We start from the raw sequence: 16,214 nt of genomic DNA, 5'->3' as shown, positions 1-16,214 counted from the left end.
GACTGTATTAAAGGGTGGAGACATTAGGGAGGTTAAGAACCACTGACTTAAGTAGATAGGGTTATGATTCCTAAAGCTCATAATGAGTCTATTCAAGTGAGCATCCCTGTCCATTGGGGTCATGCTTCTACTAACAACTCTTCCACATCTTCTCTGTCACTAGGGACAAAAGTCAAAGTGCCACAAAACTACGAGTACTCTGAATCTCTCCTGTTTCTTACCCTTTGTCATATTTCCTATCATTCCTGTGTTAGGCCAGTGTGTTAATCTGGGTAGACTAGAGAAACAAATTCATAAACACGCATATGTATATAAGGGAGAGGTTTATGTACAAGAGGAATTGAACACTGAGAAAACATCCCAACCAAGTCCAGTCCAAGGCCTTAAGTCTGATATTAGCTCATATGTCTGGTACCAATCTATAAAGTCTTCCTCAGATTCACGAAACATATGCAATGAAGCCAAATACAGGACGATCACAAGCCAGTGGGTAGAAAGTCTTTGGGTCCAGTGGTGGTGTAAGCATCTCAGCGCTGGCAGGGGTCTCTCTGTGGTTTCTCCGGCTTCTGATATCTGGTTGCATCATGTAGCTTGTCTTCTGCAGTGTCTCCCAGGGAGTAGCAGAGAGAGAGGGGTGTCTTCCACCTCCAAGGAGGAAGCACCATATTTCCCAGAATTCTCAGGAGAAGGCCATGCCCACACAGAAGTCTCATTGGCTATCTCCAGATTGACAGCCTAGACTCCATCCCTACACTCCTAATCCTTAAATTGACACCAGATTAGGTGACTACCACAGCCAGGTTGACTAGAGAAACAAATTCAGTGGCACTCATATGAGTATAAGAAAGAGCTTTTATCAAGAAGTAATTTTATATCAAGAGAGCATGTTTGATCATTAAAATTTTAAAAAAATCATTTTATTGGGAGCTCTTACAGATATCATAGCATTCTGTAGCTCAATCACATCAAGAAGTATTGCACAATTGCTACCATAATTAATTTCAAAACATTTTATTTCTTCTTGAACTCCTTGATATCAGTTCCCTTTTATCCCCTCCCTCCCTGACTCTAACACTCAGGAACCCTTATTATTATTATTTTTCCCCTTTAACAGTTTTTTTTTTTTGGTGTTTGCCATATTCCCCCCATTATCCTCTTCCCTTATCCTCAGGGAATAATTACTCCTGTTACTGTTTCAGGAGGCTTATCTAGCTTGGCTTTCGTGTACGGAATGACGATCTTAAATATACAAATGAACATATGCAAATCTAACATGATTAATGAGGTAAAACAAATAAAAACCATAATAGTAAAGGGGAAATATTAAAGAACTAGAGGATAGTTATCAGTGCCATACCCCACCCTGGATTTTTCATCCCATCTGTGTGGCTCTTCTGAGAGGGACTGTCCAATTATCTTCCAGGTGGGTTTTGGATCTCCACTAGTTCCATGCCCCTTCATGTCAATTTGGTTGCTTGTTTTGAACTTCTGATACCTCTTCCCATCTACACCTCATGATCACGCAGGCTGCTGTGCTTCTTCCATGTGGACTTTGTTGCTTCCCTGCTATATGGCTGCTTGTTTAACTACCACCCTGTAAGACCCCAGATGCTGTATCTTTTAATAACTGGGCACCATCAACTTTCTTTATCACTTTGCTTATGCACCTGTTTTGTCTTCAGCAATCATGTCAGGAAGGTAAGTATATAAAATGCCACGTTAAGAAAAAGAGGAAAGTAGAAATATATATATATATATATGGGTGTACACTTGTTTATATATGTATATATATGCAAATACAACAAGGAAGCAGATGGACTTTGGGTGTTTTTGGTTTTTTGTTGCTATTGTTCTTGTTGGCTTTTGTTTTTGTTGTAACATGACCTCCAAATAAGTCAGAATAATTTATAACCCTGGACAAACCGATGGATACTGGGCTCCCACTTAATTCTCGCCCCAATCCAAGATGAATTAGTTCTTATAACATGGCCCTGCTTGATACTCCCCTTCACGAAGATATCACTGAAGAGAAGGTTGCTGCAGCAAAGTGTGGTGAAGAAAGGGGATGGTGCCCGGCTATCAAGTGGAATGGTGTCTGGGGTTTTAAAGGCGTATATTCAAACAGCAGCCATCTAAGGGAGGCATCAACTAAGTCCACATGGAAGAAACACATCAGCCTGTGTGATCCAAAGATGACAATAACAAAATCCAAATACGATGAAGGGAAAGGATCAGAGCTTAAATTTTCACCACCCAAATTGTAGAAGGCTTTGGAGGACAGTGGGAGCCCAAAATTCATCTGCAGAGGATCTAGTCAGATTACGTCTCTGGCAGATCCCCTGTAGCCACAGGTGAGGGACTCGAACAGCTCTACTATCAGACAGAGATTATTGTAAACTTGATTATGGTGGATCAAAACACTTGACCCAGTATGAATTTGCTCTAGGCTCAAATATTTCTCACTTATTCCACAACAGAAATTTCTTCTCTGGCTTTTTAAATATTGATTGATGGTGGTATTTTCGTTCTTTCTTTCTCTCTCCCCCCCCCCCCCCCCCATGATCCAAGTGAGTTTAATGAGCGTTAGAAGAAGTTCCAGGTTTTACACGGCACCCATAGGATTCCTCCCGACCATGCGGCCTGGCAGAGACTGCTCGGCATCATGCAAAGGTCTCTTTTCCTGCGACTCTCTGTTAGATCTCTCCCAAGTTCTCCTCCAAAAGGTATTTTCTTTCCTACACTTTATGTGGTTATTGTTTTCTTCTTGCTGTTTTATGTTGCTTCTGTTTCTTATTGTTTCTGTCGGGCTTCCCAGTCTGGGAAGCACAGAGGCATGGATGCATAGAGACAGTAAATGAGGCAATTGTTTAGGGCGGTGCTTCTCAACCTTCCTAACGCCGCGGCCCTCTGATACAGTTCCTCATGTGGTGGTGACCCCCTTCCATAAAATTATTTTTGTTGCTACTTCATAACTGTACTATTTGCACTGTTATGAATCAGGCGACCCCCGTGAAAGGGTCGTTGAACCCCCAAAGGGGTCATGACCTACAGGTTAAGAACCACTGGTTTAAGGCGACCTGGAGGGGGTTGGGGGTGGGAAGGGTTAGGGGATTTGGGGAGTAAACAATGAATTCAGGAGGAGGGAGGGAGCATTAGAGCTGATTGTGATGATGTATATACAACTTTTTTTAAGAGAATGCTCGTTTTATATTTTAAATGTCAATAATTTATCCAATGACATAGAATCTAAGGTACTGTTGATATGAATTTATTGGAGTATAGACCAACTTTGAGCTCTGTACAGCTTGATTTCTTAATTGATTGAGCTGTTTACACTGAGCATGGAGGTTCGTTCTAGGGGAAATTTTTCCTGTATAATTTCTTACAAGTGCAGATCCTTGCCTAACAGATGAAAATCTGTCATATTAATGCAAGGGGAGCATTGAGGTACTAAATATATGGTGGTTCTGGATCCCCCTTTCACTGGACACTCACTAAACCAGGGGTCCCACCCAAGGTCCGATGAAGGCCATTTCCACAGTCTAGGGGTGGCCATCCTTTGCTTCTTCTCCCATCGGAATGTTTCTGTCCGAAGTCCAAGGGTACGGGTAGTTTTGAGATAGGGCCCACTTTTTTCACTTGGGCTTCTACAATGTGTCCTTCTGGTGTGGCCATTGGGAAGATGCTATGTAGCCTGTAGGGCCAGTACTTAAAGTCATATTAGTACTTAGTTCATGGTGCGGTTCACCAAGGGTTGAGTAGAAATATACTCATAGTGTCTACCCAAGAATATAAAATCAGGTTTATTCTCCCCTTAGGTTCCCTTCCGGATGTGATGTTGCTCCTCCTCACTTGCCCACTGTGGTAGTTACATAACTTCATGTCAATGTGAAGATATATAAAAGTGTAAGGGTCCTATTCAAACTGTCAGTCAGGTCATAGCCAGATGGTGTCTTCTGTGGGTGTGGTCTTCTCATAAGGAGGGCCCCTTGGAACCTCCCCTCCTCTCTGTCTTCACCTTTCTGCTGGCTGACTCCAGGTGCTGCCAGAGCTACAGAGATGCTGAGATGCGTCCACTGCCACTGGATCCACAAGACTTTGCACCCACAAGCCGGCGATCTTCCTGTTTCTGCATCATTGCATGTGGCTATGAGTCTGCAGACAGACTTAAGGACTAATATTGGGCTTATGGACTTGAGTTGGACTGGGCAGGGATATCTTCATGATGTATAATTACTCCTTGAAATAAAGCTCTTTTAAAAACATCTATGTGCTAATGGATTTGTTTCCTTTTTGGGGGTGGGGTGGGGTGGAATTTGTCTTTTTAGTCAATCCGGCCTAAAGTACCTGCCACAACAACCAAGAGAAACATCAGTGCCGCCTCCCCTGCCCTGGTCTGAACTTCATCTCCAGTAAGGCTCTCCTTACAGATTTCTTTATACAAAAGTTAACAGTAAGCTGGTGATTCTTTGTGTGTTTTGAAAAAGTCCTTACAAATGTTGTCTAAGGCTGCCAGATGAAGTGAAAAAGCATTGACGTGGAAGTAAAGGCCGCAGTTTCCTTGTCCGTAAAACCAGCAGAGTTAAGATGGCTTTCAGCCTCCAGCCAGCTCTCAAAATCTACAGACCTATTTGAGATTAAAGCCATGGAACCTCTTAATGGGTACATGAAGTTGTAGTTCTTGTTTACTGTCATAATTGACTACTATAAACTACTATAAAATTATATTTGTATATACAAACTTTATTTTTGTAATTTAGCTTTTTCCAGTTAAATGGAAACTGTTTTCATCTCACTAATATCTAAAAATGCAAGCAGTATTTAAAGGGCCATCACAATGACTGTATTTACCCTTGACTTGGGAAAAGGATAATTATCTAGTATGTGAATGTCTAAGAACCCTGTCTTCCTCTTACCATTTTCTGAACAAAGTGTTCAGATTCCACGTTGTGCCTTGTGCATACGCTTCAAAGACTAAAATGAGTTTGGGACACTATTTGGAAGCTTACTTTGGGGAGGAGCACTGGTGGCCTAGTGGGTTGAAACCATGTCTCTCCACTGGAGAAAGGTGAGGCTTTCTGCTCCTATAAAGATTTACGGTCTTGGAAACCTATAGGGGCAGCTCTACTGTTCTATAGGGTCACTATGAGTTGGAATCAACTTGATGGCAGTGAGTTTGAAATCCTTACCACCTCAGTTAAGTTGAAACGAGAAGAACCAGTACTGCACCTTATATATTTTCAACTTGCATAATTTCATGTTAATACATCATTGGATATGCACACATGTAGAAATACATGCTTATCAGCCACCAAACCGGAACTTTATTTAATCATACTAGTTCAATTATACCAGCATGCTGAGAGAAATTCAAGTATACATTTCTATGCTTGCGAACCTCAGGTTACCATGGAGGGCATGTTTTGTGCGAGCTAGAAGCAACTCACAGTGGGGGTAACTAATTTCCTTAATCAGAAAAGGGAAGAGCACTGGCTGGTCCAGGTGCAGATTCTCTGGGATTTTAAGATGTTCACTTGTATCACAAATCTAAAGTCTCTATGTAAGACTTCAAAAACATGTTAAGAGAAAAGGAAACTAATATACAACAAAAATAACATTTATTTTCAGGAATTAAGTCTGTTTTTGTTTGTCTGACAAAATCTTGGCCCTTTTATTTTTCATGAGCTTTTACAGTTTTACCATAATTTGGTCAAGGCTATTTTTATATGAGTAGGAATAGAAGCAACGTGGGTGCGTTTCAGTGTTAACTGCTGGGACTTCTTGACTGCTAACAAAGTTCTAAGCTGGGCAGAATAATTATTATAGAAGATCCGAATTTTTGGTATATGGAGGAAACTGAAAAACGCCATCTGTGATTTGGTTAAAGAACTTTGGCTATTAAAACCACGGGAATCGCTGTCCCTCCAATGCCCTGTAATGCACTCTGTGCATTCGAGGTTCCTGAAGTCTCTATCGCCCAACCCCACCCCAGGGGTGATAGAGAGACAAAGGCAGGCTTGGCCCTCGCCCTTTGGAACTCAAATTCCAATTAGCAAAGCCAAACATTTAGACGGATTCTCCGGATCCCCTCCCTGTACACAATAATTTGGTCATGTGTGCCGGGCAAACGAATATCGAAGTCAAATGTGAAGTCGTTTTAAACAAAAAGCAGTAATACACACATACGAAGGCAAACTTAAAATGGAAGGAAAGATGGGGGCTCTGAGTTGAACATGCCACACGCTGAGGGCTGAACCCATGTGGATAAAAGTAGCTTCCAGCCCGGAGAAGCAAAAGGCAAACTGAGAATTGCCACCCGAGAGCCAGAAAGGCCAATCGGTGTTGCAGCAGATCGGTTTAACCGAAAGGCAGTTCCCTTCTCCTCCATTTGCTAAGTCCCAATTGGCAGCGCCCTGCGCGGCCGGCGCCGCGCTCCCAGCTCAGGGTTCGGCGTGGGGGCGGGGAGGAAGCACGGTAATGAAGCCGGCCCTGAGCGCGGGCGCGCTCGGCTCCTCGGCTGCGCAGCGCGACCGTAAGCGGCGGGGGGCGGGGCGGCTATATTACGTGCGCGGCGCCGCCCCTGCGAGAGGACGTTGCGTGCTCGCTCGCGCCAGGCGAGTCTCCGCGTCTCCCTCGCGAACTCGGTGAAAGGAATTGGCGCCGTTCGACACCAGGCGGGTCATCTCTGCAGCACGAGCCCACCTCTCGCCGCAGCCGCCGCCCGGGCCTCGGAGCAGCCGCAGCAGCCGCCGCCAGTGGCCGTGTGAGCGGAGCCGAGTTTGAGCCGCCACAGCTCTCGGTGAATCGGGCCTCTCACGATGAGTTCTTCGCCCGTGAATGTAAAAAAGCTGAAGGTGTCGGAGCTGAAAGAGGAGCTCAAGAAGCGGCGCCTTTCTGACAAGGGCCTCAAGGCCGAACTCATGGAGCGACTCCAGGCCGCCTTAGATGACGAAGAGGCCGGGGGCCGCCCCGCCATGGAGCCCGGGAACGGCAGCCTAGACCTGGGCGGGGATTCCGCCGGGCGCTCCGGCGCAGGCCTAGAGCAAGAGGCCGCAACCGCTGGCGACGACGACGAGGAGGAGGAGGAAGACGAGGAAGAAGGCATTGCCGCCCTGGATGGCGACCAGATGGAGATAGGGGAAGAGAACGGGGCCGCGGGGGCGGCCAACTCGGGCCCTACAGAGGAGGAGGCCGCCTCGGAAGACGAGAACGGCGACGATCAGGGCTTCCAGGAGGGAGAGGATGAGCTCGGAGACGAGGAGGAAGGCGCGGGAGACGAGAACGGGCATGGCGAGCAGCAGCCTCAACCGCCGGCGACGCCACAGCAACAGCCCCAACAGCAGCGCGGAGCCGCCAAGGAGGTCGCGGGGAAAAGCAGCGGCCCCACCTCGCTGTTCGCGGTGACGGTGGCGCCGCCCGGGTCGAGGCAGGGCCAACAGCAGGCCGGAGGTAAGAAGAAGGCGGAAGGCGGCGGAGGCGGCGGTCGCCCCGGGGCTCCGGCGGCGGGTGAGTGCTGCGTTGTACGTTGCGCGCGGCGGGAGGCCCGCGCGGAGGGGACCGTGCCCCAGGCCTGCCGGAGCCCCGCCGGGGGGAGGGAGCCGCGGGCGGGGGACCCTGCGGGGGGGGTGGGCCCGAGGGAGGCGCGCAGCCTGGCCAGGGGTTGGCCTGGTGGGGGAGGGGGCGCGGGGAATCCCGGATTAGCCGGGAGGCCTCGGGCCCGGGGTGAGCGCGCGCGTGTGACGGGGGCGGCGCAGCGCCTCCATTATGTGGCTGGAGAGCTGGTGCAGCTGCCGCTGCGGGGGGAGGGGGGCTCCGCGCGCGGGCGCCCGGAGGGAGCCCCGTCGGCCCTCGGCGGCGCCTCGGCGCTGCGTGCGTGCGGTGCGGGCACATGTCTCCAAGGGCTGGGGGAGGGGAAGGCCCGGGGCGGGCGCGCTTTGGCGGCTCTTGGTGCTGTATTGTGCAAGGGGCGCAGGGCCGGGCGTGACGTCACTTCCGGCGGGAGGAGCCGGGCGGGCCCAGTTGTGCGGAAGATCAGTACAATGCGGCCGCGGCGCGCGGGCCCCGTGGGGGAGGGGCGGCCCGCGCGGGCCCCGTCTCGGCCCCTCCCCCCTTCCTGAACTCTCTGCGTCGCACGTGGGCTCTTGGCTGGCGCGCGCGCCGTGCTCCTCCTCTAGCTTCCTCGAGTCGCCGAGCGGACGGGCCATCTCTCCACTTCGGGGCCGTATCGAACCGTACTCCACGCTATTTGCATTCGCGATCGATTGGGTCCATTTATAAACCATATTTTTTTAAAGGACGGGAAACTCCATTGTTTTTCGGCTTCAAAATAGAAAAGGTTTCGTGTTTGTTCTGCGCCTTCCTCTCTTACGAGGTATTGTGTGTTATAGGAGACGGCAAAACAGAACAGAAAGGCGGAGATAAAAAGCGAGGCGTTAAAAGACCGCGAGAAGATCATGGTCGTGGATACTTTGAGTACATTGAGGAGAACAAGTACAGCAGGTAGAGGATTCTAACCTAGTTTGACCTGCCCCCCATTTCACCGCGTTGGTGGGGACAAGTTTATTGGGAGACAATTCTCTCTTTCAGGGCCAAATCTCCTCAGCCACCTGTTGAAGAAGAAGATGAGCATTTCGATGACACAGTGGTTTGTCTTGATACTTGTAAGTGAACCTGTTCTTACCCTTCCTCCAACTCCTTGATGCTGTGGTTCTGCTCTCTGGGAGGGGGACAGTATTAGAATTTTGTTGAACTTAGAGTGTAGAGAACTTAAGGTTTAACAGACAGTTGGTATATATTTACATTCTGGTAGCTGAATGCTTAGTTACGCCTCGATTGCGTTGATAATTTCATAGGCATTAGCAGTTTGGTAGCCTTTATAATGTTATGTTTTTGTTAGGAATGTGAAATGCCAGTTTTTGACTACAGCTAATGGAAACTTGTACGACTGTCCATGACTTGTCCTCATTGGCTTCTGTGATATCTTTTTTGGGTAGAGTTATGTAAAGTGAACCATTTGGGCTAGTTAAGTCTTTACTGATGACTTTCCAATAGCACACAAGTATATTCCCTATTATAACAAGATTGTAATGATACTTTTCCAATAACTGCTCTTTGTTCTCAATTCCAGTTCAGTAGCTGCTGCTTTAACCTAAGTTGATTTCTTCCAAAGACCTGGGGCAGCAGCAGTGGGCTATCACTGGGCCACTAGTTTCTTCAGCACCGAATGGTATCATTGGCAGCACTGTAAATACTGCTACTTCACCCAGTTGGGTTGCAATTCAGTATGAGGAAGTGTTGCAAAGTTCAGTGGGCCTTGGCTATCAGACGTCATTTTTTAAAGTTAAATACAGGTTTAGTATTGACAGCATGGCTCTTGCAGAGTAGAACAGATGGTAGGAATAAATAGCTTGGAAAGTTCTAGTTAGCAGGTAAGTTATCAACTTATCCTGTAGGTGGATGGCTGCCCTAGATGGAGATTATTGAGGCTTAATTTAACATGAAAATGTTTTCATTCAGATTTGTAAGACTGGAAATGTTAACACTTTGGGCAGTGGAGATAGTCATTGAGGAAACCTCAACATGAATAAGTTCTTTCTTAGATTTTAAGATTTTGCCTTAAAGTGCAGTGCTTAAATAAAATGCCACGAGAAGCTGTTAAAATTATTGAAGAGGTGTTCTCAGAAGGTAATTTAATCCCAACAACATAAGATTTGAGCTATCGATTAGATTAGAGATATAATTGCTGCAATATTTGGTGCGTTGTAAACAATGCAAATTTTATGTTGTAATTAGAGCAAATTTGACTTCAGAATTACAAATTGTAGCACTAGTATCATTCAGAAAAGGACTTTCTCACTCTGGTTAGGATGCATGCTAATAAGACAGTGACCCACAAAGATAGCTAGGTTAAGGAAGCTTTGGGTAATCCCTCTCATGATGGACTAAACAGGCAAGCCCCTTCATAGAGGGCTTGTAGTATTAACTGCGTTAGGCCAGGGTTATACTTTGTATATGGAGATTGCCTCTCAAGTTTTAGGATTGGGGCTTACAGGGCGCTGTTAAAGTTCGAGGACAAGCTCAAGAGCTCTTGCTCCTGTTTAAAAACACTTGGCTATGACCTCCCTTTCGGTTTATTGTGCCACTTGTAAACCCAGCCTGGTTGATTTCCTGCTGTCCTCTACTACTTGCCTCTGTATCAAGGTAAAGAGCAGAGCAGGTATGTATAAATGTCACATTCTCTTGATTACATGTTTAAAACACATTTAAAACCTTGGCATTACATGATTTAGATGCAGTTTATGCTTCAGCTCAAGTGACATTGGTGGGAGTGGGGTTTAAATTAAAAATTTGAAAAGCATGTTCTGTGTAAAAAGGCTTATGCAGCTTATATTTAAAAGTAACAATTTTGTCTGCGTAGCAAATAATGCTTAGTGACACCAAAAGGCTCTAACAGATTATTTTGTATAATTACAGATAATTGTGATCTGCATTTTAAAATATCGAGAGATCGCCTCAGTGCTTCTTCCCTTACTATGGAGAGTTTTGCTTTTCTTTGGGCTGGTGGAAGAGCATCTTACGGTGTTTCAAAGGGAAAAGTTTGTTTTGAGATGAAGGTAAAATGCTAGTTGTGTGATGTTAAAAAACCTTAAACATCCTATTTTCCTAATACTTAAGATTGTCAACAAAGTTTAAGGTTTGCATGCATTAGGAGAGACTCATCTATAAGCCAGGCATTTTTTAGTGTGCTCCTTTTTTTCAGGCTGCCACGGTTAAGGATTTTGGATATCTTTTAATATTTGCTGCCCTTAGAAATGTGAACACACCATTCTTTATCTTTTCCATTTGAGTTTATACACCCTTAGATTTCCATCAAATTTTTGGTGTAGTGTGGGAGCAGGGCAGGGATAAAGAGGTGTCTTGTCTTAGGGAGAGCACTGTTAGTTACCCTTGGACCAAATAACAGGCCAGGATTCAAGGGGTTTGTGTTTCATGGTTCAGAGTTTAATCTCTTTCTATTTGACTTTTAAGGTTACAGAGAAGATCCCAGTAAGGCATTTATATACGAAAGATATTGACATTCATGAAGTTCGAATTGGCTGGTCACTTACCACAAGTGGAATGTTACTTGGTAAAGTTTTATTTGGAAATTGGCTTTTTGAATGTTAGGGGTGTTAGTATTAGCTACATTGGTGTCAATTCAATGTTTTTTTCTGCTGTCTTTAGCTAGTTTAATAATAACTTAGAGGTGAATAATACATTTAATAGACTGCTTAAAACTGCTTCCCTCCTCCCCCTTTATGATTACTTAAGTTTTATGACCCAACTTTCTATGGCAGGCAATTTAAATTGTCAGCTAGGTAAAAGTATATGTCCACGTGGCACTCATAGCAATTCCATCTTGTTTGGGGGGCATAAATACGGTTGAGAGGTCAAAAGAATATTAGGTAATATCATTGTTGCTCTTGTGCCCTGCATTTTTTAAAGATAAAAGTAATAAGCTGTGATTGTCTTACTTTGGAAAACCCACCTCATGATAATAAATTGTTTAGGTGAAGAAGAGTTTTCTTATGGGTACTCGCTCAAAGGAATAAAAACCTGCAATTGTGAGACCGAAGATTATGGAGAGAAGTTTGATGAAAATGATGTGATAACATGCTTTGCTGTAAGTCTTGCTTAAAAATTGCAGTCTTTGTATACAATTATTTTAGCTACCAGTTACTTGAACTGGATGGTTTATCTCCTCCCCAGTGCTGCCAGTGCTAATGTTTGGTACTAGCAATATACATTCTTGTACTAACTGATAATAATAAAAGTGAAGTTAAGCTTGGAAAACAAAGCATTTTAAAGTGGGGGGAGGACTCATTTTGAGTCATCAAAGCTTAAAGTTGGCTGGAAGACGTAGTCTACTAGGGCAAATCCTATGTTTCTTGATAATATGTGGTAAACGTCATTGTTTAAAACTGTCAGAAACTTGAGCTATTTTCCAGAGTGTAAATTGCACTGTTTGAATTAGAAGTTACAGAAACCTAGAGGAAGCACAGTAAAACTTTTCTACTTAACAGAACTTCGAAAGCGATGAAGTGGAACTCTCCTATGCTAAGAATGGACAAGATCTTGGTGTTGCCTTCAAAATCAGTAAGGAAGTTCTTGCCGGACGGCCGCTCTTCCCACATGTTCTCTGCCACAACTGTGCAGTTGAATTTAATTTTGGTCAAAAGGAGAAGCCATATTTCCCAATTCCTGAAGATTATACTTTTATCCAGAATGTTCCTTTAGAGGATCGAGTGAGAGGACCAAAAGGCCCTGAAGAAAAGAAGGATTGTGAAGTATGTTGTTTTGTAGCAATCTTCTATATGTACATTGTTAGCACTGAAATAAATTAATGGTGTGAGTGCCATGAAAACTTCGATAATTATAATCTGACTGTATGGTTGCAAATACATGAATTACCAGGTGACCCTAATAATAAAATTTGCATTTTAGGTTGTGATGATGATTGGCTTGCCAGGAGCAGGAAAAACTACCTGGGTTACTAAACATGCTGCAGAAAATCCTGGTAAATACAACATTCTTGGGACAAATACCATTATGGATAAAATGATGGTAAGTTAAAAAATAAAAGGCACCATGGAGGGAGGTGGGAGTTGGAACAAAGTTAAATGAGAGTAGTTTTTTTTAAACTAAGGAACCTGCCTTCAATAGATGTCTTGGATAATAGGCAACAGATTACAAGAATCTTAAATGATAAAATGAGAAAAGGCAGTATTTAATTTTCATTGTTTGCCATGTTAGCCCTAAGCTGGTCATAAGTTTGATTTGTAACATTTAAAATATCAAAAGCCTGTTCATGGATTGTTTAAAAAAATTTTTTTGGATTGTTTTAAATTTTAAAACAGGTGGCAGGTTTTAAGAAGCAAATGGCAGATACTGGGAAACTGAACACACTGTTGCAGAGAGCCCCACAGTGTCTTGGGAAATTTATTGAGATTGCTGCCCGTAAGAAGAGAAATTTCATTTTGGATCAGGTATGTTGTTGGGACTTCGAATTTTAGAGTACAGGCTTGGTGTGATATGAATTTAATAAGCTTTTGAAATGTGGTTGGGGTTACAAAATTAGGGAATCAATTATAACTTTTAAGATTTAACATGAGTAGGGTTTTTTGTTTTGCTTTAAGTGTTAAATGGGTCAAATCAAGCTTATTATATTATGACCCTTTTTTAATCTACCCTTTACCCCCCAGACTAATGTGTCTGCTGCTGCCCAGAGGAGAAAAATGTGCCTGTTTGCAGGCTTCCAACGAAAAGCTGTAGTAGTTTGCCCTAAAGATGAAGACTATAAGCAGAGAACACAGAAGAAAGCAGAAGTAGAAGGAAAAGACCTCCCAGAACACGCTGTTCTCAAAATGAAAGGCATGAAATACTACATTAAGATGCTTTACGTGGTTTATACTTTATACCTGTGAACGTAGCATTACTTGTCTGTATGTCAAATTGTATTAACTATAGTAAATACAGAATGTGTTTGAGAGCTTGGCAGCTTGTTGGGGGAGAGAAGTGCAGCAGAGAATGTTTAGCCATGAGTAGACATACTATGTGACATGTTTTAAAAGAATAAGCCTTTCAGAAATTGTGTCTGGGATTGTGGGTGTCTGATGGCTTTTTTTAAAGCTATTTCTTTACTCCTGCAGGAAACTTTACACTGCCAGAAGTAGCTGAGTGCTTTGATGAAATAACCTATGTTGAACTTCAGAAAGAGGAAGCCCAAAAGCTTTTGGAGCAATATAAGGAAGAGAGCAAAAAGGCTCTTCCACCTGAAAAGAAACAAAACACTGGCTCAAAGAAGAGCAATAAGAATAAGAGTGGCAAAAACCAATTTAATAGAGGTGGTGGCCATAGAGGACGTGGAGGATTCAATATGCGTGGAGGAAACTTCAGAGGGGGAGGCAAGTTAAATTTGAGTCTTACTTGGTCTAAGATGGAAACATGAAAATAATCTTAGCATTGGATTCCATAACATTAATGCAATGTTCGGCTTATATGTTTAATAATAAACTTAAATTGTGACTTGATAATAGACGCTAAATTACTGGTTGTCACTATCAAATTACGTCAATTGATTTAATTTGTTAAAATTATTTGTCTTTATTTTTCCTGAAATGAATAGTGTGGAAGGAATGTAAGTAGATGCAAACATTATTAAACTAAATTTGTCTTGTTTTTAGCTCCTGGGAATCGTGGTGGATATAATAGGAGGGGTAATATGCCGCAGAGAGGTGGTGGAGGTGGTGGAAGTGGCGGAATCGGCTACCCCTACCCCCGGGGCCCTGTTTTCCCAAGCCGAGGTGGTTATTCAAACAGAGGGAACTACAACAGAGGTGGAATGCCCAACAGAGGGAACTATAACCAGGTAATAGCATTAAGATCCTTCTAACCGATCATTCTAGTTTGATCTGAAGAGTTCTGGGCACAAGTTGTGTAGCCATAATTCTAAGAAATGTGCATGCATTGACATTAGAAAAACAACAGTAAAATGGTCCCAGTTTGTGATTTTGCGTTTCAGGTTATACTAATTAGAAAACAAAACCAATAAATTAAAAAACAGTATAGGGTCTCCAGTTTTCTTATTAGTGCTATCCGCAACCTGACCGTTTCTGATAGTCGCCAATCAAATCCTAATTATTGTGCTTAGAATTCTGAAAGAATTTTATTTTTTGTAGAACTTCAGAGGACGAGGAAATAATCGTGGCTACAAAAATCAATCTCAGGGCTACAACCAGTGGCAGCAGGGTGTAAGTAATTTCTTAATGTATTCTAATTGTATTTTGAGTTCATAGGAACCAGTCTTGAAAGATCTTGTTCAGTGAATGAAGTGTTTGTAAGTGTGATAGGACAAGGTGTGAATTGTAGCTATACCTATAATCAAATAGATTGAAGTTTGCTATAACTTAAGACTTTGAAAGCTTTATTTAATATGTAATGGTTTTTGTTACTACTAGCTATAATTGTGTAAACTAACCAAATCTTGTTAAATGCTTCTTTTGTAATATGTATACAGATATATTGGGAATTAATACAAACTAAACCTGGTTTGATAGAAATCAGATGTATGACAGCTATAAATTTGTTTGCAGCAATTACTCTGAGTTAGATTCATTGTCATTTCCTAAAAGCAATTTGAGTGGCTTATTGATGTTTTTTCTTTAAAAAAACAAATTTTCTTTTACAGCAATTCTGGGGTCAGAAGCCATGGAGTCAGCATTATCACCAAGGATATTATTGAATACCCAAATAAAACGAACTGATACATATTTCTCCAAAACCTTCACAAGAAGTCGACTGTTTTCTTTAGTAGGCTAACTTTTTAAACATTCCACAAGAGGAAGTGCCTGCGGGTTCCTTTTTTAGAAGCTTTGTGGGTTGATTTTCCCCCCCTTTCTTTTTTCTTTTTTGTACATTTTTAATTGCAGTTTTAAAGTGAATCGTAAGAGAACCTCAGCATTGTGCACGATAAAGAGAATGTGTCAGTATTTCAGGGTTCTACATTTTATCTGTAAAATGTGACTTTTTTTTTTATCACAAGAGAAGTAAAATGTTGCTTTGTACCTGGTGTCTTTTATTAAGAATTTACTCCCCCCCTTTTCTCACAGAGAATAACAGCCGGGAGTCATTGTCACAGTATAATAGAAATGTTAGCAACCAGATTCATGTACGGACTAAGTGGTCCTCATGAATTGCACAAGACTCTGTACTGCTCAGATTACACTCCATCCTCTCTGTAGTTTGGTGGGGAGCCTGGAAGGGGATAAGCTAAACAATAGTTCCTGACAATAACTGGGGGACACACTTTTTAAATAGCAACAGAATTGGCATAATTGAAACTGAAGATAAAACTTAGAACCAAGATAGAGGAGATGGAGTGTATGTAGAAGGGCTGTTAAAAATGTAAACCTTGGTTGCGTTACTTGTGGAGGTTCAAACTTGTGAAGGTTAAATACCATAATTTTTCCATTTGTTCTGCATTTTGATTCTGAAAAGAAAGCTGGCTTTGCCCATTTCTTATTAAACAAAAACTTGTTGTAAATCCAGTTGTCTAATGGGATCTATATGAAGTTAGCTATGTCTGTATGCCCTTCTCCCACAAAATATTGTATTACTAGTGTGCTTGTAGTAGTTAACTCCACCATCTTTGTAAGCTATTGAAATTGTGAGTCACC

At 43.0% G+C, this 16,214-nt stretch overlaps 1 protein-coding gene across 2 annotated transcripts; it reads left to right on the top strand.

Moving 5' to 3' along the window:
- The first annotated feature begins 6,603 nt into the window (after positions 1-6,603).
- HNRNPU (heterogeneous nuclear ribonucleoprotein U) lies at positions 6,604-16,081 on the top strand. 2 transcript variants are annotated; one of them, XM_075531292.1, is made up of 14 exons: positions 6,604-7,449; positions 8,388-8,499; positions 8,587-8,660; positions 10,474-10,613; positions 11,029-11,128; positions 11,550-11,662; positions 12,063-12,326; positions 12,484-12,603; positions 12,897-13,025; positions 13,242-13,410; positions 13,689-13,943; positions 14,223-14,407; positions 14,718-14,789; positions 15,227-16,081. In XM_075531292.1, exons 1-14 carry the CDS (start codon positions 6,819-6,821, stop codon positions 15,278-15,280), a joined length of 2,418 nt encoding a protein of 805 aa, XP_075387407.1. In that variant the 5' UTR covers positions 6,604-6,818; the 3' UTR covers positions 15,281-16,081. The 2 variants fall into 2 exon arrangements, with proteins under 2 accessions (XP_075387407.1, XP_075387398.1); XM_075531283.1 differs by having other exon boundaries at positions 6,604-7,506.
- The last annotated feature ends 133 nt before the right edge of the window (positions 16,082-16,214 follow it).

The sequence above is a fragment of the Tenrec ecaudatus genome, chromosome 1, assembly GCF_050624435.1.
Source record: "Tenrec ecaudatus isolate mTenEca1 chromosome 1, mTenEca1.hap1, whole genome shotgun sequence".
NCBI lineage: Eukaryota > Metazoa > Chordata > Mammalia > Afrosoricida > Tenrecidae > Tenrec > Tenrec ecaudatus.
This window is presented reverse-complemented; position numbering and strand designations above follow the sequence as displayed.